Consider the following 23,770-nt stretch of genomic DNA (forward strand, 5'->3'; position numbering starts at 1 on the left):
AGAGAAGAGCGGGGGTCCCCGATACAGAACCTCCCTGCATCAGTGAGGAGAGAAGGGGCCCCCAATACAGACCCCCCTGCATCAGAGCAGAGTCCAAATATAGACACCACTCAGCCCTGTGTAATGGTTCCTTCCTCCTGTGGGGGCGCTGCAGGGGACTGGACAGACGACTCCTTCAGCATCACAACTTGCAGCAATAGAACTCTAATTAATGGGTTTTCCAGTCCTCTACATACAGCATGCAGTGTAAAGCATGGTGGCTTTCATTCAGGTCCAGTCTGGAGATTATAACGGCCTCTCTGCAGCCTGGATTGGCTGATAACAGAAAGCAATAGAGGACATGCACCTGCCTGATGTGACTATGGACGGCTCTGGATCCTTTTATTTTGCAGCTTTCTCTCTTTGAATATTAAGTTCCAGTCACCTCCAGAGCTGCATTCACAATTCTGACACTTACAGGCGGCATTATACACGGAGCTGTGGCCACATTTCGGCTGGTCATTACTGGAAACAGTCAGCATGGCTGTGAACCGACATCCCCCTCGTATTTTACTCCTGTGGTGCAGAAGGGGCAGTTACGTCAGGGGTGACACCTGCACTACTGGGGTTAAGCTCCGCCCTCCTATCAGTCATGTGATCGAACAGCTGAACTCCCATGATGCATTGCTCTCTTTTTCCAGGCTCCACGACCCAGACGGGGATGTGGCCACAACATATCAACAGAAAGTTTTTCAATTATTCCGTTAGTACCACGCTGAATGTCAAAAATTTAAAGCGGAGTTTCCCTTTAAAGGGATCAGATTCTTTGCAGCAAGCTGTAAAGAGAGATGGCCCCAGTTCACGATCTGATACAGAAGTGCAGAAATTCCAGAATTTTATAATTTTTTATTTATTTATTCAAACAAACACTCGACAAGAAAAAGAGAACATGAAAATATAAAATCTCCAAATTAACGTGCAAAGTCCGACAGAAGAAATCAGAGCTTCAGTGTAAGACGAGGACGCAGGGGGCGCTGTGGAGCGACAGGAGACAAGGGGACAGACAGCGGCGCTCCGGAGCAGAGGTAAGAAGAGCGACTATTCACTGACAGGCAGCAGGGATGGTACAGTGTCACATTATGCCCCGCACGTGTACGGAAGGTTTATAGAAACAGCAGTCATTCATAGACGCCTGCTGTGAGGATACAAGAAGCGCACGGCCATAGACGCCTCCTGTGAGGATACAAGAAGCACACGGCCATAGACGCCTCCTGTGAGGATACAAGAAGCACACGGCCATAGACGCCTCCTGTGAGGATACAAGAAGCGAACGGCCATAGACGCCTCCTGTGAGGATACAAGAAGCGCACGGCCATAGATGCCTCCTGTGAGGTTACAAGAAGCACACGGCCATAGACGCCTCCTGTGAGGATACAAGAAGCACACGGCCATAGATGCCTCCTGTGAGGTTACAAGAAGCACACGGCCATAGACGCCTCCTGTGAGGATACAAGAAGCGCACGGCCATAGACGCCTCCTGTGAGGATACAAGAAGCGCACGGCCATAGACGCCTCCTGTGAGGATACAAGAAGCGCACGGCCATGGACGCCTCCTGTGATGATACAAGAAGCGCACGGCCATAGACGCCTCCTGTAATGATACAAGAAGCGCACGGCCATGGACGCCTCCTGTGATGATACAAGAAGCGCACGGCCATAGACGCCTCCTGTGATGATACAAGAGGAACACGGCCATAGACGCCTCCTGCGATGATACAAGAAGCGCACGGCCATAGACGCCTCCTGCAATGATACAAGAAGCGCACGGCCATGGACGCCTCCTGTGATGATACAAGAAGCGCACGGCCATAGACGCCTCCTGTGATGATACAAGAAGCGCACGGCCATAGACGCCTCCTGTGATGCCGAATTTCTTCACATCAATTATTTTCTGCAGATTTAATAGAATTAATTCTCTGTTAATAAAAACAAAAACAACAATATAGAAAGGCAGCAGGGGCCGCAGTACCGGGCGGATCAGCGCCAGCCTCAGGGTGGTGGATGGACGGCACCCGCCACCGCTTGGGGGTCACGTCCCTTGGAACCGTTAATGTGTCTGTTCACAGGTAGGATCCCGCCGGCAGCAGGAATGGTGGTCACCACACTCTCTACATTCGGCGGTCATCTTGCATAGCGTGGGCCGGCGGCGGCTCCTCGGACCTTAGCATAGATGGATGATGGACTTGTTGATTTCGGGGTTGGCCCAGTCGTTACGTAAGTCGTCTAAGTGGCTGTCAAAATCCACCAGGGCTTCATAAGAGCGGCTGTCCATGAGAGAAGCCGTGATCCGCTGAGCTTCCGGCCAGTCTTCAAAGACGTCTCTGCGGAGACATGAGAATAAGCCTCAGTGCACAAGGCGGCGCAGACACCATCACACCCCATCACACCCCATCACATGTCCATAGCTAATAGTGACAAGCAAGATGGCCGCCACCGGGGGGGGGGGGGGGGGCATCCGGGGGTCCCAGACGTGACGGCTGCACAGTGATACACCCCCACCATCGCTGCAGGCTGTGGGCTATCACCCAGCTCTCCAGGGTGCAGATATGGCCGGGCGGGGGGAACCCTCGCACCTTATACTCGGACCTTTCCATGTGACTGATATCCATTATTATTATACGCGGATTAAGTGTCAGCTCCACCGTTATCAGGATGTTCTATTCAGCTCTAGTTACATAAGAATAAATCCCATCATTATGGCACATGTGCGACCGTCTGGTCACCACTCTGATATATCAATTCATCTTTATACGCGTGCATCTATATTATCTGTCCTCTCTGCGCATGCGCTGGTACGTTATCTGTCATCTCTGCGCATGCGCTGGTACGTTATCTGTCCTCTCTGCGCATGCGCGGGTATGTTATCTATCCTCTCTGCGCATGCGCTGGTACGTTATCTATTCTCTCTGCGCATGCGCTGGTACGTTATCATCTCTGCGCATGCGCTGGTACGTTATCTATCCTCTCTGCGCATGCGCTGGTACGTTATCCATCATCTCTGCGCATGCGCTGGTACGTTATCCATCATCTCTGCGCATGCGCTGGTACGTTATCCATCATCTCTGCGCATGCGCTGGTACGTTATCCATCATCTCTGCGCATGCGCTGGTACGTTATCTATCACCTCTGCGCATGCGCGGGTACGTTATCTCTGCGCATGCGCTGGTACATTATCTATCATCTCTGCGCATGCGCTGGTACGTTATCTATCATCTCTGCGCATGCGTTGGTACGTTATCTATCATCTCTGCGCATGCGTTGGTACGTTATCTATCATCTCTGCGCATGCGTTGGTACGTTATCTATCATCTCTGCGCATGCGCAGGTACGTTATCTATCATCTCTGCGCATGCGCGGGTACGTTATCTATTATCTCTGTGCATGCGCTGGTACGTTATCTATCATCTCTGCACATGCGTTGGTACGTTATCTATTCTCTCTGCGCATGCGCTGGTACGTTATCTATCCTCTCTGCGCATGTGCTGGTACGTTATCATCTCTGCGCATGCGCTGGTACGTTATCTATCCTCTCTGCGCATGTGCTGGTACGTTATCTATTCTCTCTGCGCATGCGCTGGTACGTTATCATCTCTGCGCATGCGCTGGTACGTTATCTATCCTCTCTGCGCATGCGCTGGTACGTTATCCATCATCTCTGCGCATGCGCTGGTACGTTATCCATCATCTCTGCGCATGCGCTGGTACGTTATCTATCACCTCTTCGCATGCGCGGGTACGTTATCTCTGCGCATGCGCTGGTACATTATCTATCATCTCTGCGCATGCGCTGGTACGTTATCTATCATCTCTGCGCATGCGTTGGTACGTTATCTATCATCTCCGCGCATGCGTTGGTACGTTATCTATCATCTCTGCGCATGCACGTTATCTATTCTCTCTGCGCATGCGCGGGTACGTTATCTATTATCTCTGCGCATGCGCTGGTATGTTATCATCCCTGCGCATGCGCTGGTACGTTATCTATCATCTCTGCACATGCGTTGGTACGTTATCTATTCTCTCTGCGCATGCGCTGGTACGTTATCTATTCTCTCTGCGCATGCGCAGGTACGTTATCTATCATCTCTGCGCATGCGCAGGTACGTTATCCATCATCTCTGCGCATGCGCTGGTACGTTATCTATCCTCTCTGCGCATGTGCTGGTACGTTATCTATTCTCTCTGCGCATGCGCTGGTACGTTATCATCTCTGCGCATGCGCTGGTACGTTATCTATCATCTCTGCGCATGCGCTGGTACGTTATCCATCATCTCTGCGCATGCGCTGGTACGTTATCTATCCTCTCTGCGCATGCGCTGGTACGTTATCATCTCTGCGCATGCGCTGGTACGTTATCCATCATCTCTGCGCATGCGCTGGTACGTTATCCATCATCTCTGCGCATGCGCTGGTACGTTATCTATCCTCTCTGCGCATGCGCTGGTATGTTATCTATCCTCTCTGAACATGCGCGGGTACGTTATCTATCATCTCTGCGCATGTGCTGGTATCACTTTGATCAGCACTATGGTTTCAGCTGCTTTGTGCCCCGGCGCTGATCGCTTTCCTCCATGTTTGTCATGTGGCAGCTATTGGCATTGCTCCGTCATCCGCTCCTGTTCGGTGGTGGCATCCATTATCTGCTTGCTCTGCTTTGGGTGGCAGCAAACTGTGAGACACGATTGCTGCAGCACCTGCCCTGGCGCCCACATCTCACTCCCATATATTTGCGGACTTTGTGGGATTGCATGGAGGACGCGGGCGGAGCAGTCGGCCTTCAGGTTTTGTGTATGTGATATACAGTATATATATTTTCTTTGTCACGCTTTTGTTTTAATCTTGGGTCTATTGCATCTCTCCATCTACAGTGGGGAGAATAAGTATTTGATCCACTGCCGATTTTGCAAGTTTTCCCTCCTACACAGAATGGAGAGATCTGTAATCTTTATCGTAGGTCACTTCACCTGTGAGAGACAGAATCTAACAATATAATCCAGAGAATCACATTGTATGATTGTTACAGAATTAATTTGCATTTTATTGCATGAAATAAGTATTTGATCACCGACCAACCAGCGACAATTCTGCCTCTCACAGACCTGATAGTTTTTCTGTAAGAAGCCTCCTACTCTGCACTCATTACCTGTATTAATTGCACCTGTTTGAACTCGTTACCTGTATAAAAGACACCTGTCCACACACTCAATCACACTCCAACCTCTCCACCATGGTCAAGACGAAAGAGCTGTCTAAGGACACCAGGGACAAAATTGTAGACCTGAACAAGGATGGGGTGGACTACAGGACAATAGGCAGCAGATTGGTGAGAAAGCAACAACTGTTGGCGCAATTATTACAAAATGGAAGAAACACAAGATGACGTCAATCTTCCTCGGTCTGGGGCTCCATGCAGGATCTCACCTCGTGGGGTAAGGATGATTCTGAGAAAGGTCAGGAATCAGCCCAGAACTACAGGGGAGGACCTGGTCAATGACCAGAAGAGAGCTGGGACCACAGTCTCACACATTACCGTTAGTAACACACTACGCCGTCATGGATTACAATCCTGAAGGCACGCAAGGTCCCCCTGCTCTCGCCAGCACATGTCCAGGCCCGTTTTAAGTTCACTAATGACCATCTGGATGATCCAGAGGAGGCATGGGAGAAGGTCGTGTGGTCAGATGAGACCAAAACAGAACTTTTTGGTATGAACTCCACTCACCGTGTTTGGAGGAAGAAGAAGAATGAGTACAAACCCATGAACACCATCCCAACCGTGAAGGATGGTGGGGGAAACATCATACTTTGGGGGTGCTTTTCTGGAAAGAGGACAGGATGACTGCACCATATTGAAGGGATGATAAATGGGGTCCATGTATCGTGAGATTTTGGCCAACAACCTCCTTCCCTCAGTAAGAGCATTGAAGATGGGTCGTGGCTGGGTCTTCCAGCATGACAATGACCTGAAACACACAGCCAGGACAACTAAGGAGCGGCTCCGTAAGAAGCATCTCAAGGTCCTGGAGTGGCCTAGCCAGTCTCCAGACCTGGACCCAATAGAAAATCTTTGGAGGGAGCTGAAACTCAATGTTGCCCAGCGACGGCCCCGAAACCTGAAAGATCTGGAGAAGATCTGTATGGAGGAGGGGGCCAATATCCCTGCTGCAGTGTGTGCAAACCGGGTCAAGATCTACAGGAAACGTCTGACCTCTGTAATTGTAACAAAGGTTTCTGCACCAAATATTAAGTTCTGTTTCTCTATTGTATCAATATATTCTATTGTTCCTGCAATAAAATGAAAATTATGTAAACATCAATCTGATTTTCTGGATTTTTTTAGACTCGGTCTCACAGGTGAAGTGACCTACGATAGAAATTACAGATCTCTCCATTCTCTGTAGGTGGGAAAACCTGCAAAATCGGCAGTGGATCCGACAGCAGACCGGCGTGCGGCACTGCTCTCCCCCGGTATCAGTCACACGTCCTGTGATTCTCTGTCCTGGTTATTATGGACAGGACAGTTATACTTCTTACTTCACTACATTATGCTCCATACACTTTATTGCACTGATATTTACAGGTCTCGCACCCGGCTTCTACAACCCATGGCAAAAATTATGGAATCACCGGGCTCGGAGGATGTTCATTCAGTTGTTTAATGTTGTTGAAAAAAAAGCAGATCACAGACATGGCACAAAACTAAAGTCATTTCAAATGGCAACTTTATGGCTTTAAGAAACACTAAAAGAAATCAAGATAAAAAATGTGGTACTCAGTAAGGGTAATTTTTTTCAGACCAAGCAGAGGGAAAAAATTATGGAATCACTCAATTCTGAGGAAAAAATTATGGAATCACTCTGTACATTTTCATTTCCAAAACTAACACCTGCATCAAATTAGATCTGCTCGTTAGTCTGCATCTAAAAAGGAGTGATCACACCTTGGAGAGCTGTGGACTGACATGAATCATGGCTCCAACACGAGAGATGTCAATGGAAACAAAGGAGAGGATTATCAAACTCTTAAAAGAAGGTAAATCATCACACAATGTTGCAAAAGATGTTGGTTGTTCACAGTCAGCTGTGTCTAAAATCTGGATCAAATACAAACAACATGGGAAGGTTGTTAAAGGCAAACATACTGGTAGACCAAGGAAGACCTCAAAGCGTCAAGATCGGAAACTTAAAGCAATATGTCTCCAAAACAGGAAATGCACAACAAAACAAATGAGGAACGAATGGGAGGAAACTGGAGTCAGTGTCTGTGACCGAACTGTAAGAAACCGCCTAAAGGAAATGGGATTTACATACAGAAAAGCTAAACATAAGCCATCATTAACACCTAAACAGAAAAAAACAAGGTTACAATGGGCTAAGGAAAAGCAATCGTGGACTGTGGATGACTGGATGAAAGTCATATTCAGTGATGAATCGCGAATCTGCATTGGGCAAGGTGATGATGCGGGAACTTTTGTTTGGTGCCGTTCCAATGAGATTTATAAAGATGACTGCATGAAGAGAACATGCAAATCTCCACAGTCATTGATGATATGGGGCTGCATGTCAGGTAAAGGCACTGGGGAGATGGCTGCCATTACATCTTCAATAAATGCCCAAGTTTACATTGATATTTTGGACAGTTTTCTTATTCCATCAATTGAAAGGATGTTTGGGGATGATGACATCATTTTTCAAGATGATAATGCATCCTGCCATAGAGCAAACACTGTGAAAACATTCCTTGAAAGAAGACACATAAGGTCAATGTCATGACCTGCAAATAGTCCGGATATCAATCCAATTGAAAATCTTTGGTGGAAGTTGAAGAAAATGGTCCATGACCAGGCTCCAACCTGCAAAGCTGATCTGGCAACAGCAATCAGAGAAAGTTGGAGCCAGATTGATGAAGAGTGCTGTTTGTCACTCATTAAGTCCATGCTGTTATTAAAGCCAGAGGTGGTGCAACAAAATACTAGTGATGTATCGGAGTCTTCTTTTGTGTGTTTGTTTTTCATGATTCCATCATTTTTTCCTCAGAATTGAGTGATTCCATAATTTTTTCCCACTGCTTGGTCTGAAAAAAATTACCCTTACTGAGTACCACATTTTTAATCTTGATTTCTTTTACTGTTTCTTAAAGCCATAAAGTTGCCATTTGAAATGACGTTAGTTTTGTGCCATGTCTGTCATCTGCTTTTTTTAAACAACATTAAACAACTGAATGAACATCCTCCGAGCCCGGTGATTCCATAATTTTTGCCAGGGGTTGTATTACCCGACTTTTCCTCCTTGCACCGGCCCCGATCGTTGTCTCTTGGCCCACATTATTGGGTGTCAGCAGTTTTGCAGTATTTTTATGGGTTTTAGCTGTTCCAGATTATCTTCAATAAATGATCAATAAACGATACTACGATCACTGATGGCCGAGCAGCAGGCTCGGGGGGCGACTCCTCTGCGCTGCCGAGCAGCAGGCTCGGCGGGGGGCCGCCTCCTCTGCGCTGCCGAGCAGCAGGCTCGGCGGGGGGCCGCCTCCTCCTTGTACCTCCTGTGGATACTCACTCGTGCGGGTCTCTCGCTTTCCACCTGCTGTCGTGGGTCTCGTACACGTGGATGGAAGGGAGGATACAATCCACAGAGAATTTGGCGTTGTCCACCTGCAGGACACACAACAGAAGATGCAGCGTTACTGCAGAGGATACCTGCAGCCACTGGGGGGCGCCGCTCCACAAACAAAGAGAACCTGACGGCATATGATATCACCGACCTCCTGCCTGTAGAGACTGAGCGTCAGACAGTGATCTGCAGCCCATCGCTCCATGTAATAACTAATAACCCAGCCCACCGCCAAGGAATCCACAGGCCGCCCCTCCTTTACATAATAGGCCCCACCTCCACACCAACAAGCCCCCCCCACACACACACACAGACAGGACCCCCCCCCTCCTATGTAACAGTGGCTCTCCCCCTCCATGTAGGATCTCACTGCCGGCTGCTTCCGCCCCATATTATGGCCCTCTGCTCCCCACCTCCATACTATACTCCATAGCCCCCTGCCCCCCAGTACAGACCAGATGAGCCCCCCCCATAAGACGCCCCCCAGTACTGCATGTAACGCAGATTTCCGTACCATTATCAGCGCGGCGTCGCTGCACCCCTCTGCGATCCGGGAGGCGATTCTCTCAGCGATCAGGTTAAGACTGAAATACAGAAATAATCGTATCACCCACAGGAAGGAGAAGACCAGGAGACAAGCGGCGCCTCGTGACGCTGTGACGGGGGAGGCGGGGTGATGGGCGCGAGTCACAGGGGGCTCCAACCCTCCAGTGTATACAATCAGAGGCATCGCTGTGTAACAAGAACGGTTTTGCTATTTGCTTTACTTTGCAGATCTTGGATGCAGCCTGCAGTGTAAAGAATGGAGGTTCCATTGTAGTCTGCAGTATAAACAGGACATCACGGGGGGACCGGCCGCCGACCCAGGCCAGCTGCGGGGACCGGCCGCCGACCCAGGCCAGCCGCGGGGACCGGCCGCCGACCCAGGCCAGCCGCGGGGACCGGCCGCCGACCCAGGCCAGCCGCGGGGACCGGCCGCCGACCCAGGCCAGCCGCGGGGACCTGTGTCCGCATACAGCGGCTCAGCAGGTGACGGATCCGGCGCAGCACTGACCTGTTGTCTTTCAGCCGCTCATTCCCTTGGTAGTAGCCGGCGATGACGTAACTGTTCTCTTTACACCAGGTGTCGATCTGTGAAGGGACAGAGAAAGTCAGCGAAACGGGACTGTGCGAGCTCCGATACTACAACCCCCCACAAAACCTCCTAATGTCACCCCAGAAAAAAAAAAAATATTTACAGTGTACCGCACCTAATGAACCCCCCTGATCTGATCTGATGGTTTCTCCCAGTGAAGTGTAATAGGTTTTTGTTGTTTAGCTTTCTTGGGATAAACCAAACTATTACAAATCCGGGGGAGATCTCCACATACAGTAACATCTTGTGCAGAAGGAAATGAAGAAAACCTGGGCCAAAAGTAAAATAATACAAAAACTTTGTGCCCTAAAAACGGCATCAACAGCGCTCTGGATTTATCCCCACGACCTCTGATTGCTGTCAATGAATGAGAACATTTATTGTTTATATCTAGGAATAAAAAAACACTCCTCACTTAGGAGGGCGGAGGGTTGTTACAATGTGTCAGCGGAGACAGTACCATGACACGTCTCTACTCCGCTGACACACTGTACCGCAGAGATGAGCGACGTGCGGCTCGGAGGTTTGCTTCTTACCAGTGTCAGCGCCACCTCCAGCACCGGGGACAGCGCGATGGTACCATGGAAGAGCGGGATGCAGTCCACGAACAGGACCTGCTGCTGCGGAGCCTCTTTACGCTTCTGCTTCTCAGCAACCAACACCCCATTCACAGAGCAAGCCGGGTGCTTGGCCCCGTGCAGCATCATCTTGCAGTACGCTTGTGTCGTCAGCTTGAAGACCGGCATCGTCTCTGTGGGAGAGGAAGGACGAGATAATGGGAGAGACGGAGGCAGAGGGACGGAGGCAGGGGGACGGAGGCGAGCTGACGGAGGCAGAGGACGGAGGCGAGCTGACGGAGGCAGAGGACGGAGGCGAGCTGACGGAGGCAGAGGACGGAGGCGAGCTGACGGAGGCAGAGGACGGAGGCGAGCTGACGGAGGCAGAGCTGACGGAGGCAGAGCTGACGGAGGCAGAGCTGACGGAGGCAGAGCTGACGGAGGCGAGCTGACGGAGGCAGAGGACGGAGGCGAGCTGACGGAGGCAGAGGACGGAGGCGAGCTGACGGAGGCAGAGGACGGAGGCGAGCTGACGGAGGCAGAGGACGGAGGCGAGCTGACGGAGGCAGAGGACGGAGGCGAGCTGACGGAGGCAGAGGACGGAGGCGAGCTGACGGAGGCAGAGGACGGAGGCGAGCTGACGGAGGCAGAGGACGGAGGCGAGCTGACGGAGGCAGAGGACGGAGGCGAGCTGACGGAGGCAGAGGACGGAGGCGAGCTGACGGAGGCAGAGGACGGAGGCGAGCTGACGGAGGCAGAGGACGGAGGCGAGCTGACGGAGGCAGAGGACGGAGGCAGAGGACGGAGGCGAGCTGACGGAGGCAGAGGACGGAGGCGAGCTGACGGAGGCAGAGGACGGAGGCGAGCTGACGGAGGCAGAGGACGGAGGCGAGCTGACGGAGGCAGAGGACGGAGGCGAGCTGACGGAGGCAGAGGACGGAGGCGAGCTGACGGAGGCAGAGGACGGAGGCGAGCTGACGGAGGCAGAGGACGGAGGCGAGCTGACGGAGGCAGAGGACGGAGGCGAGCTGACGGAGGCAGAGGACGGAGGCGAGCTGACGGAGGCAGAGGACGGAGGCGAGCTGACGGAGGCAGAGGACGGAGGCGAGCTGACGGAGGCAGAGGACGGAGGCGAGCTGACGGAGGCAGAGGACGGAGGCGAGCTGACGGAGGCAGAGGACGGAGGCGAGCTGACGGAGGCGAGCTGACGGAGGCAGAGGACGGAGGCGAGCTGACGGAGGCAGAGGACGGAGGCGAGCTGACGGAGGCAGAGGACGGAGGCGAGCTGACGGAGGCAGAGGACGGAGGCAGAGGACGGAGGCGAGCTGACGGAGGCGAGCTGACGGAGGCGAGCTGACGGAGGCAGAGGACGGAGGCGAGCTGACGGAGGCAGAGGACGGAGGCGAGCTGACGGAGGCAGAGGACGGAGGCGAGCTGACGGAGGCAGAGGACGGAGGCGAGCTGACGGAGGCAGAGGACGGAGGCGAGCTGACGGAGGCAGAGGACGGAGGCGAGCTGACGGAGGCAGAGGACGGAGGCGAGCTGACGGAGGCAGAGGACGGAGGCGAGCTGACGGAGGCAGAGGACGGAGGCGAGCTGACGGAGGCAGAGGACGGAGGCGAGCTGACGGAGGCAGAGGACGGAGGCGAGCTGACGGAGGCAGAGGACGGAGGCGAGCTGACGGAGGCAGAGGACGGAGGCGAGCTGACGGAGGCAGAGGACGGAGGCGAGCTGACGGAGGCAGAGGACGGAGGCGAGCTGACGGAGGCAGAGGACGGAGGCGAGCTGACGGAGGCAGAGGACGGAGGCGAGCTGACGGAGGCAGAGGACGGAGGCGAGCTGACGGAGGCAGAGGACGGAGGCGAGCTGACGGAGGCAGAGGACGGAGGCGAGCTGACGGAGGCAGAGGACGGAGGCGAGCTGACGGAGGCAGAGGACGGAGGCGAGCTGACGGAGGCAGAGGACGGAGGCGAGCTGACGGAGGCAGAGGACGGAGGCGAGCTGACGGAGGCAGAGGACGGAGGCGAGCTGACGGAGGCAGAGGACGGAGGCGAGCTGACGGAGGCAGAGGACGGAGGCGAGCTGACGGAGGCAGAGGACGGAGGCGAGCTGACGGAGGCAGAGGACGGAGGCGAGCTGACGGAGGCAGAGGACGGAGGCGAGCTGACGGAGGCAGAGGACGGAGGCGAGCTGACGGAGGCAGAGGACGGAGGCGAGCTGACGGAGGCAGAGGACGGAGGCGAGCTGACGGAGGCAGAGGACGGAGGCGAGCTGACGGAGGCAGAGGACGGAGGCGAGCTGACGGAGGCAGAGGACGGAGGCGAGCTGACGGAGGCAGAGGACGGAGGCGAGCTGACGGAGGCAGAGGACGGAGGCGAGCTGACGGAGGCAGAGGACGGAGGCGAGCTGACGGAGGCAGAGGACGGAGGCGAGCTGACGGAGGCAGAGGACGGAGGCGAGCTGACGGAGGCAGAGGACGGAGGCGAGCTGACGGAGGCAGAGGACGGAGGCGAGCTGACGGAGGCAGAGGACGGAGGCGAGCTGACGGAGGCAGAGGACGGAGGCGAGCTGACGGAGGCGAGCTGACGGAGGCGAGCTGACGGAGGCGAGCTGACGGAGGCAGAGGACGGAGGCAGAGGACGGAGGCAGAGGACAGATGATGGAGTTTCCCCAACTATAATGATCCACTCCTTCTTATATTGTGATAGGACGATATATATCAGGTTTGGCAGAACTACAACTCCCAGCGTGCACGCACAGACATGAGCAGTCAGGGCTGATATCTAACAATACGAGGATTTGTCACCAGGTTTTTGCTCCGTATCTGAGAGCAGCATGATTTCCATGCAGAGACCCTGATTCCAGTGCTGCATCCCTTCCTGGGCTGCTGGCTGTAGTTTATCACTAGTTGTCTCCTGCCGGGATCCTCCATATTCATGGGCACGGAAGGGGAGAGCCCCGGTATCCTCACGGGTGATCAGAGGACAGAAGCCGGCAGATGTGCAGAGAAGAAACCGGCAGTGCTGCTGACGCGTTTCGGGTGATCTCAGTTATGATTCGGGTTTATCTACCGGAGACGCGTCAGCAGCATTGCCGGTCTCTTATCTGCACGTTTTCCCGGTTTTTACCCTCTGGAGCACTGATGCCGGTACGTGACCGAGGGGATCTGGTGACACATCCCTTTAAGGATTAACCCTTCGCCCCCCGGCAGCTGTCACCAGGGAGGACGTCTTGTTGGTGAATGGTCGGATCGCACTCGGATAGGAGTTGACAAGCAGCAGCGGTACTCCCGCCCCCGGTGCCCCCGCAGTGTCTCCTCACCTCCAGGCGGCTCCCGGTGCTTTCCGCCGGGTCTGTACTATCAGTCACCGCGAGCAGTCTACACACAGCCACAAAGCGAGAAGCCGGCGGTCGCGCACACAGCACTGACGTAAAGTGATTCCGATCACGTGGTAGTGAGCAGGTCTGCGGCCGCCATTGTTACTCCGGGCAGGGTGATGATTCTGATGTGACGGCAGCGCTGTGTATACGCTCGTGATTCCCGAGGCCAGCACCGCTAACACTCGGGTCACACCGCGCTCACCCGTCACCCGCTGACGGCCAGAGACAGGCGGTGTCGGCACTGAGGGGCGGGGCTATGTGTGGAGTCCTCCAGGGCGTCCCAGCGTGCAGTGCGGCAGTGGGCGGTGTCTCCTCTCTGTCCTGACTCCCAGTCTCGCTTGTTCCGGTGTCCTCTGTTCTTGGCAGGCGGCGGCGGTGAGGTGAGTGCGGGCGGATGTGCCGCTATATACTGTCAGCTACTTGTACACCCTCATTATTGATGGTCTGGTGAACTACAGCTCCCAGCACACACGGCTGCTCGGACATGCTGGGAGCTGTAGTGCCCCAGGTAAATTAAAAGGGTTTTCCTTTGGGGTCCTTTATTTTTTTGCATTTGTGGCTAAAAATGTTTTGTGTTTATGAGAAATGTCACTTTGTGGTCCTAAATCAGCTCAGGAGCCATTCAGCCTGAGCTCACTGAGGGTTCTCCGTTAACTCCTCCTGCAGCTGCTGCAGCACAACACGGAGGTCGTAGAGGCGCAATGATGCCACAGTACCATTGACTGCATCCCGCTAGCTGTCGCCCGCGCTTCTCTCCCCCCTCCCCGGGCGTGCGCTGATGGTGTCACCCCCCCCCCCCCAAGTCCCGCTGATGGCTGTCGCCGGCGTGCTCACCTCCTCTCCTCCGCCCTTTGGTTACATCTCGTCTGGTTGAGTAATAAACCGCAGAGGAAGATAAAACCGTTAATGTGCAGAGCCTTAAAGAGACAGTGACCGCTCCCCTCTGATATAGCGCTGAGTATATGGGGCGGGTCATGTAATAATTGGGGCCATATGATCCTGTCTGGGCCCCGCTCCGTGTTCTGACCCGTGAAAGGCTCCGCGACCTTGTAGATTAGGTGACCTTCCTGGGGTATCCTGTCCTGGGGTCTGGAGCTGGCCGCTCCTGCAGGTCGTCTCTATGATGGAGGATTGTGTGCAGAGATGTGGCCCCTGCTCCCGGAGCTCCGGCTCGTGTCACCGCTCTGCGTGGTCCCTGTATGGGCTGTAGAGCATGAGGGTTGGGGGTCCTGGAATATGACATAGTCCTGAGGGAGAGGGACACTGATTCACCTGCTGGTCCAGCACTTGGCAGCTACTGAGGACCGTGATGGTCCTCAGTCTGCACATCTGATAATCCAGCCAGATGATGGGAGTTGTAATAGATCTGTGTGTGATCATGTCTCAGTCCGGCGCATGTAATAACTGGTGATCTCTGTCTCCTCCAGAATGCTGTCTTCACGAGTGCTCAGCCTGGTTGGGAGGAGGGCCCTGTCTACCTCCGCTTGCCTGCAGGGTCATGGTACGTGCTGTCCATCACCGTCCAGGGTTATAATGGAAAAGCAGCGGCAATATATTGTGTTAGAGGTCAAAATATCTGAATACATAGGAAATATTGCATCTAGACTGATTTGTCACTTAATGAAATATACTTACAAAATGAAGTTTTTTTGCGCATAATTTGGCCAATTCATGTGTGCCCATCAACCATGACAAGGTAACCTCCGTATAATGGGTAACCCTTTTGCAGCAGGTATGTGTTCACACCATTAGAATTTCTGGTCAGTTTTTTGCTTTACCGTCCAGGGTTATTCATTGCCCACCTGATAATTTCATGGGTAGTGCTGACGTGCCTGAAGGTCGGTGGATCGACTCTGATCACCCCATATGTGGGGGAGCGTCAGTCGGTAATTGTGCGATATCTCAAGACAAAAGGGACCCTTAAGTAACACCTGTCACCATAAAGGTGTGATCTCTATACCTGGAGTGAATGTCTCTGCTCTCCAGGATCCAAGGTTGTTTTCCTCTTCATGCTCATCTCCATTCTTGTGATGTGGACCTCACCTCTCTGCATGCAAAACTAGTAATTTTTAGACTAATGGGTGTGGTCTTCTGCCCTTCTCTAGGTGTCTTTTAGCACCACGCCCAGTTGGTAAACAGACTAGATTTGCATACAGGAACAAGATGGGTGGAAAGGAGCAGAAACAAAAGAAAAGCAATGGGAGATTCAGGAGAACAGGGGCATTTACACCAGGAAAGAAAATGACTTGTGTATGGAAGGTGTCACCTGTAATAGATGTAAATAAGGGGTCAGAAAAGACCCCGATTGTCCTTCGCGAAAAACATGGTGAAAGTATCCTGGTGTAACGCAGCAGCTCCCAACTAGTCCAAGTATAGTGTTTATAAAGACGAGGCTTTAATGCAGCATCCAGCAATGCAGCGTCCAGTAATGCAGAACTGTATTGTGACACCCGCGTGAGATTAAGCCTCAGCCGGTGCTGTGATTGTCGGTGCTTTGGCTGCAGTATAGGTTAAAACTGAGGGCGGCAGGTATTCGGGTCGGTAAGTCGCCGCATTGTTTCTGCACTTGGATTAATGTTGCTGTGTTTCTGGTCTCTGCAGCCAGCGTTACTCTCCCTGCTTACACTCTCCCCAAATACCACGACCACCGATGCGTTCCTCTGCCTGAAGTCGCTTTCCTGGAAAACCTCACGCCGGAGCTGAAGGCTCTAAAAGACAAAGAGAAGGGAGAGTGGGTGTCTCTGAGCGCTCAAGAGAAGGTGCAGTGTGAGTATCTGCAGCCATGATGTCTGTCTGGGGAATTTCTGATTAGCTGGAAAATAAAGTCTGGACGTGCAGAGCTGCCATACTGGGGGCCCCACAGTCTGGAGGAGCCATATTTATTCTAGGTGGCAAGGCTGAAGAAGAGACTTCATGTAAACTCATGTTTTCATCGCCTACTGTCACACCTGAGCGGGTAGAGGGCCGGTTGGAGGCTGCTGGAGCTGGGGCTGGGGGGGGTCATGCGAAGGTGGCTGCAGCTGGTGGGGTTACTTGGAGGAAGCCGGAGCTGGGTCACTTGGAGGAACCTGGAGCTGGTGGGGATGGGATGGCCGAAGTCTGGGAGGATGGACAATGGTGCTTTGGAGGCGGCCGGAGCCTGGTGGGGAGGGGGCTGGCTCGGAGGCGGCCGGAGCCTGGTGGGGAGGGGGCTGGCTCGGAGGCGGCCGGAGCCTGGTGGGGAGGGGGCTGGCTCGGAGGCGGCCGGAGCCTGGTGGGGAGGGGGCTGGCTCGGAGGCGGCCGGAGCCTGGTGGGGAGGGGGCTGGCTCGGAGGCGGCCGGAGCCTGGTGGGGAGGGGGCTGGCTCGGAGGCGGCCGGAGCCTGGTGGGGAGGGGGCTGGCTCGGAGGCGGCCGGAGCCTGGTGGGGAGGGGGCTGGCTCGGAGGCGGCCGGAGCCTGGTGGGGAGGGGGCTGGCTCGGAGGCGGCCGGATCTGGGGTCGGTCACTTCATTGAGCGCGTATTCGTGCAGTTTCGGGGCTTACTATGATATCTTCTTGCAGTGTACCGCATCAAGTTCAACCAGACTTACGCTAATATGAACAAGAAATCAAATGAGTGGAAGACGGCACTCGGCGGCACGCTCATCTTCATCGGCCTCACCGCCCTCATCATCGTGTGGCAGAGGGAATATGGTAAGTGAGACAGGCTGGGGATGCCCGTCTGTGCATGTGGCTGCACAGGTCACTGCCGTGTAACGTCCAGTGTCGCCCCCCTCCTTCGTGGCTCCTGATCTGCGATCTGTGAACTGGAGGGACCTTCTGCAGCACAACCATTCCCTGCAGCATTAGTTGGATATTGCTGGGCCCTGGGGGCCGGGTGCCTGGGGGGCACGGTTTCTGATAGTGTCCACAGATGACCAAGTCTTGTGCAGGCCGAGGGTGAGAATGTGGAGGCTCTTCCCATTTGCTGATATAGGGGGCGCCATACTACAGATTTCTGATGATCCTGATCCATAGATAGTAGATTATCTAAGTTCTTTTGCACCTACGCCCTCTGAAGGGTTAAACATGTAGGATTCTGGTCCCTGATGGGAGCCGGTTCCCTCGTTGCTGGGTTTTCCGCTCCTTCTAGCAGTATCCGGGGCCTCGCTGTCCTCTCCCTGCCCCTACATGGCGATGAAGTACGGAGAATGGGCGTCCTGTGTGCTGTTTACAGTGTCGGCATCTGGTCTCCGTCATCCCCTGCGAGGTGCAAGGTTCATTCTGTAATATTACACAATGACGGATCGTTTCCCATTGTCGCTGCTGGGTTTTGGGGGTCCAGGTCCCCCATTGTAGTACAGTAAAGCATTGTCTGGACCTGGCGTCCTGCTGTCGCCTTATGGTGGTCCAGACCGGGGGTTGTCTCGCCTTCTCGTAGGTGCAGATTGTGCGGCGGCTCGTTCTCTGGAGCCCAGAGAATAAAGTGACCTGCGCCATAAGTGTCCGACTTAACCCCAGCAGCTAATAAGGGACCGATCGCTAATATGGACCTATATACAATGTTTAGCATCTTCTTCCCGTCTGTTCTAGTCTTCGGGGAGATCCCACACACCCTCTCCGATGAGTGGATCTCCATGCAGACCAAGAGGATGCTGGACATGAGGATCAACCCCATAGAAGGCTTCTCCGCCAAATGGGACTATGACAAGAACGAGTGGAAGAAATGAGGCGTTCGTCCGGACCCTCGTGACCGTGTTCTGCTGTGGTCCATTCACACCGATACCTCATCGATAATCACTGGAACCGTTCCTGTTACTAATAAATGCCGGTTTACTTGACGCTGTCATCCTGTCGTTTCTTCCACCCTGATGAATGGGTGTCGTGTATAATGACGCTTACACCAGTGAAGGGAGGACTGAACCCCCTGCACAATGCAGCAGCCGCCTCTTAACAGCGACCATCTGTAAATCTGACTATAATGGTGGTCAGAAGCCCCCCATGTGGTCGCCTGGTGACGTCACATACTAGCAGCCGAGAGTCAGGGGGGTCCGTGCTCTATAGAGCCACAGTGTGAAGTATCCATTTAGTGCCTCCTGATTTACTATGTGCCGAGGAGGATAGCAGAGCGATTGTGCAGCTCGCTCAGGTCTACAGCGCTACCCTGCAGTGCCGCCTCCCTGCTACTGAGCCTGAAACACTGAATTGCATTGTATGACAATGACCTCCGCACAAGACACACAGCATGCCCACAACACTCTCATAGGAATTGACAGCTGATGTCACAGCTCACCCCTGCACTGATGAGCATGCCCACAACACTCTCCCATAGGAATCCATAACTGATGTCACAGCTCACCCCTGCACTGATGAGCATGCCCACAACACTCTCCCATAGGAATTAATAGCTGATGTCACAGCTCACCCCTGCACTGATGAGCATGCCCACAACACTCTCCCATAGGAATCCATAGCTGATGTCACAGCTCACCCTTGCACTGATGAGCATGCCCACAACACTCTCCCTTAGGAATCCATAGCTGATGTCACAGCTCACCCCTGCACTGATGAGCATGCCCACAACACTCTCCCATAGGAATCCATAGCTGATGTCACAGCTCACCCCTGCACTGATGAGCATGCCCACAACTCTCCCATAGGAATCCATAACTGATGTCACAGCTCACCTCTGCACTGATGAGCATGCCCACAACACTCTCCCATAGGAATTAATAGCTGATGTCACAGCTCACCCCTGCACTGATGAGCATGCCCACAACACTCTCCCATAGGAATTAATAGCTGATGTCACAGCTCACCCCTGCACTGATGAGCATGCCCACAACACTCTCCCATAGGAATTAATAGCTGATGTCACAGCTCACCACTGCACTGCTGAGCATGCCCACAACACTCTCCCATAGGAATCCATAGCTGATGTCACAGCTCACCACTGCACTGATGAGCATGCCCACAACACTCTCCCATAGGAATCCATAGCTGATGTCACAGCTCACCCCTGCACTGATGAGCATTCCCACAACACTATCCCATAGGAATCCATAACTGATGTCACAGCTCACCCCTGCACTGATGAGCATGCCCACAACACTCTCCCATAGGAATCAATAGCTGATGTCACAGCTCACCCCTGCACTGATGAGCATGCCCACAACACTCTCCCATAGGAATCCATAGCTGATGTCACAGCTCACCCCTGCACTGATGAGCATGCCCACAACACTCTCCCATAGGAATCCATAGCTGATGTCACAGCTCACCCCTGCACTGATGAGCATGCCCACAACACTCTCCCATAGGAATCCATAGCTGATGTCACAGCTCACCCCTGCACTGATGAGCATGCCCACAACACTCTCCCATAGGAATCCATAGCTGATGTCACAGCTCACCCCTGCACTGATGAGCATGCCCACAACACTCTCCCATAGGAATCCATAGCTGATGTCACAGCTCACCCCTGCACTGATGAGCATGCCCACAACACTCTCCCATAGGAATCCATAGCTGATGTCACAGCTCAGCCCTGCACTGATGAGCATGCCCACAACACTCTCCCATAGGAATCCATAGCTGATGTCACAGCTCACCCCTGCACTGATGAGCATGCCCACAACACTCTCCCATAGGAATCCATAGCTGATGTCACAGCTCACCCCTGCACTGATGAGCATGCCCACAACACTCTCCCATAGGAATCAATAGTTGATGTCACAGCTCACCCCTACACTTGTGAGCATGCCCACAACACTCTCCCATAGGAATCCATAGCTGATGTCACAGCTCACCCCTGCACTGATGAGCATGCCCACAACACTCTCCTATAGGAATCCATAACTGATGTCACAGCTCACCTCTGCCCTGATGAGCATGCCCCCAACACTCTCCCATAGGAATTAATTGCTGATGTCACAGCTCACCCCTGCACTGATGAGCATGCCCACAACACTCTCCCATAGGAATCAATAGCTGATGTCACAGCTCACCCCTGCACTGATGAGCATGCCCACAACACTCTCCCATAGGAATCCATAGCTGATGTCACAGCTCACCCCTGCGCTGATGAGCATACCCACAACACTCTCCCATAGGAATCCATAACTGATGTCACAGCTCCCCTGCACTGATGAGCATGCCCACAACACTCTCCCATAGGAATCCATAACTGATGTCACAGCTCACCCCTGCACTGATGAGCATGCCCACAACACTCTCCCATAGGAATCCATAGCTGATGTCACAGCTCACCCCTGCACTGATGAGCATGCCCACAACACTCTCCCATAGGAATCCATAGCTGATGTCACAGCTCACCCCTGCACTGATGAGCATGCCCACAACACTCTCCCATAGGAATCCATAGCTGATGTCACAGCTCACCCCTGCACTGATGAGCATGCCCACAACACTCTCCCATTGGAATCCATAGCTGATGTCACAGCTCACCCCTGCGCTGATGAGCATGCCCACAACACTCTCCCATAGGAATCCATAGCTGATGTCACAGCTCCCCTGCACTGATGAGCATTCCCACAACACTCTCCCATAGGAATTAATAGCTGATGTCACAGCTCACCCCTGCACTGATGAGCATGCCCACAACACTCTCCCATAGGAATTAATAGTTAATGTCACAGATCACCCCTGCACTGATGAGCATGCCCACAACACTCTCCCATAGGAATTAATAGCTAATGTCACAGCTCACCCCTGCACTGATGAGCATGCCCACAACACTCTCCCATAGGAATCCATAACTGATGTCACAGCTCACCCCTGCACTTATGAGCATGCCCACAACACTCTCCCATAGGAATTAATAGCTGATGTCACAGCTCACCCCTGCACTGATGAGCATGCCCACAACACTCTCCCATAGGAATCCATAGCTGATGTCACAGCTCACCCCTGCACTGATGAGCATGCCCACAACACTCTCCCATAGGAATCCATAACTGATGTCATAGTTCACCTCTGCACTGATGAGCATGCCCACAACACTCTCCCATAGGAATTAATAGCTGATGTCACAGCTCACCCCTGCACCGATGAGCATGCCCACAACACTCTCCCATAGGAATTAATAGCTGATGTCACAGCTCACCCCTGCACTGATGAGCATGCCCACAACACTCTCCCATAGGAATTAATAGCTGATGTCACAGCTCACCCCTGCACTGATGAGCATGCCCACAACACTCTCCCATAGGAATCCATAGCTGATGTCACAGCTCACCCCTGCACTGATGAGCATGCCCACAACACTCTCCCATAGGAATCCATAACTGATGTCACAGCTCACCCCTGCACTTATGAGCATGCCCACAACACTCTCCCATAGGAATTAATAACTGATGTCACAGCTCACCTCTGCACTGATGAGCATGCCCACAACACTATCCCATAGGAATCCATAAGATGTCACAGCTCACCCCTGCACTGATGAGCATGCCCACAACACTCTCCCATAGGGGAATCCATAACTGATGTCACAGCTCACCCCTGCACTGATGAGCATGCCCACAACACTCTCCCATAGGAATCCATAACTGATGTCACAGCTCACCCCTGCACTTATGAGCATGCCCACAACACTCTCCCATAGGAATGAATAGCTGATGTCACAGCTCACCCCTGCACTGATGAGCATGCCCACAACACTCTCCCATAGGAATCCATAACTGATGTCACAGCTCACCCCTGCACTGATGAGCATGCCCACAACACTCTCCCATAGGAATCCATAACTGATGTCACAGCTCACCCCTGCACTTATGAGCATGCCCACAACACTCTCCCATAGGAATTAATAGCTGATGTCGCAGCTCACCCCTGCACTGATGAGCATGCCCACAACACTCTCCCATAGGAATTAATAGCTGATGTCACAGCTCACCTCTGCACTGATGAGCATGCCCACAACACTATCCCATAGGAATCCATAAGATGTCACAGCTCACCCCTGCACTGATGAGCATGCCCACAACACTCTCCCATAGGAATCCATAACTGATGTCACAGCTCACCCCTGCAGTTATGAGCATGCCCACAACACTCTCCCATAGGAATGAATAGCTCATGTCACAGCTCACCCCTGCACTGATGAGCATGCCCACAACACTCTCCCATAGGAATCCATAACTGATGTCACAGCTCACCCCTGCACTGATGAGCATGCCCCCAACACTCTCCCATAGGAATCCATAACTGATGTCACAGCTCACCCCTACACTGATGAGCATGCCCACAACACTCTCCCATAGGAATCCATAGCTGATGTCACAGCTCACCCCTGCACTGATGAGCATGCCCACAACACTCTCCCATAGGAATCCATAACTGATGTCACAGCTCACCCCTGCACTGATGAGCATGCCCACAACACTCTCCCATAGGAATGAATAGCTGATGTCACAGCTCAACCTTGCACTGATGAGCATGCCCACAACACTCTCCCATAGGAATCCATAACTGATGTCACAGCTCACCCCTGCACTGATGAGCATGCCCACAACACTCTCCCATAGGAATCCATAGCTGATGTCACAGCTCACCCCTGCACTGATGCAAAAAGCCCTTCCTTGACCCATCCTCTCTGACTAGCTACAGCCCCATATCACTTCTCCCCTTTGCCTCAAAACTACTGGAACAACACGTCCATTCTGAGCTGTCCTCCCACCTCTCCTCCTGCTCCCTCTTCGACCGTCTACAATCTGGTTTCCGACCGCATCACTCGACTGAAACTGCCCTGACCAAAATCACCAACGACCTACTAACCACCAAATCCAAGCGACACTACTCCATCCTCCTTCTGGACCTATCCTCCTCCTCCTGGACCTGTCCTCCTCCTCCTGGACCTGTCCTCCTCCTCCTGGACCTGTCCTCCTCCTCCTGGACCTGTCCACCTCCTCCTGGACCTGTCATCTGCCTTTGACACAGTGGACCATTCCCTCTTACTACAGACTCTCTCATCTCTCAGCATCACAGACTTGGCCCTATCCTGGATCTCCTCATATCTAACAGACAGGACATTCAGTGTCTCTCACTCACACACCACCTCCTCATC

At 53.3% G+C, this 23,770-nt stretch overlaps 2 protein-coding genes across 4 annotated transcripts; one reads left to right on the top strand and one right to left on the bottom strand.

The window, feature by feature from the left end:
- Positions 1 to 865: 865 nt before the first annotated feature.
- On the bottom strand, positions 866 to 13,997 carry EMC8 (ER membrane protein complex subunit 8). 3 transcript variants are annotated; one of them, XR_012253063.1, is made up of 7 exons: positions 13,666 to 13,994; positions 10,324 to 10,538; positions 9,707 to 9,783; positions 9,167 to 9,236; positions 8,599 to 8,693; positions 1,894 to 2,360; positions 866 to 1,817 (listed from the first exon to the last, which is right to left on the bottom strand). XR_012253063.1 is itself a non-coding variant. In XM_073659739.1 (6 exons), exons 2-6 carry the CDS (start codon positions 10,531 to 10,533, stop codon positions 2,201 to 2,203), a joined length of 612 nt encoding a protein of 203 aa, XP_073515840.1. In that variant the 5' UTR covers positions 10,534 to 10,538; positions 13,666 to 13,994; the 3' UTR covers positions 866 to 2,200. The 3 variants fall into 3 exon arrangements, 1 of the variants encoding a protein (XP_073515840.1); XM_073659739.1 differs by having other exon boundaries at positions 866 to 2,360; XR_012253064.1 differs by lacking the exons at positions 866 to 1,817; positions 1,894 to 2,360 and adding an exon at positions 8,156 to 8,486 and having other exon boundaries at positions 8,528 to 8,693; positions 13,666 to 13,997.
- COX4I1 (cytochrome c oxidase subunit 4I1) lies at positions 13,958 to 18,524 on the top strand. The gene is made up of 5 exons (XM_073659740.1): positions 13,958 to 14,105; positions 15,153 to 15,226; positions 16,327 to 16,491; positions 17,266 to 17,397; positions 18,277 to 18,524. Exons 2-5 carry the CDS (start codon positions 15,154 to 15,156, stop codon positions 18,411 to 18,413), a joined length of 507 nt encoding a protein of 168 aa, XP_073515841.1. The 5' UTR covers positions 13,958 to 14,105; position 15,153; the 3' UTR covers positions 18,414 to 18,524.
- The last annotated feature ends 5,246 nt before the right edge of the window (positions 18,525 to 23,770 follow it).

The sequence above is a fragment of the Phyllobates terribilis genome, unplaced genomic scaffold (assembly GCF_046119375.1).
Source record: "Phyllobates terribilis strain yellow unplaced genomic scaffold, ASM4611937v1 Scaffold_14__1_contigs__length_39327217, whole genome shotgun sequence".
NCBI classification, from domain to species: Eukaryota; Metazoa; Chordata; class Amphibia; order Anura; family Dendrobatidae; genus Phyllobates; species Phyllobates terribilis.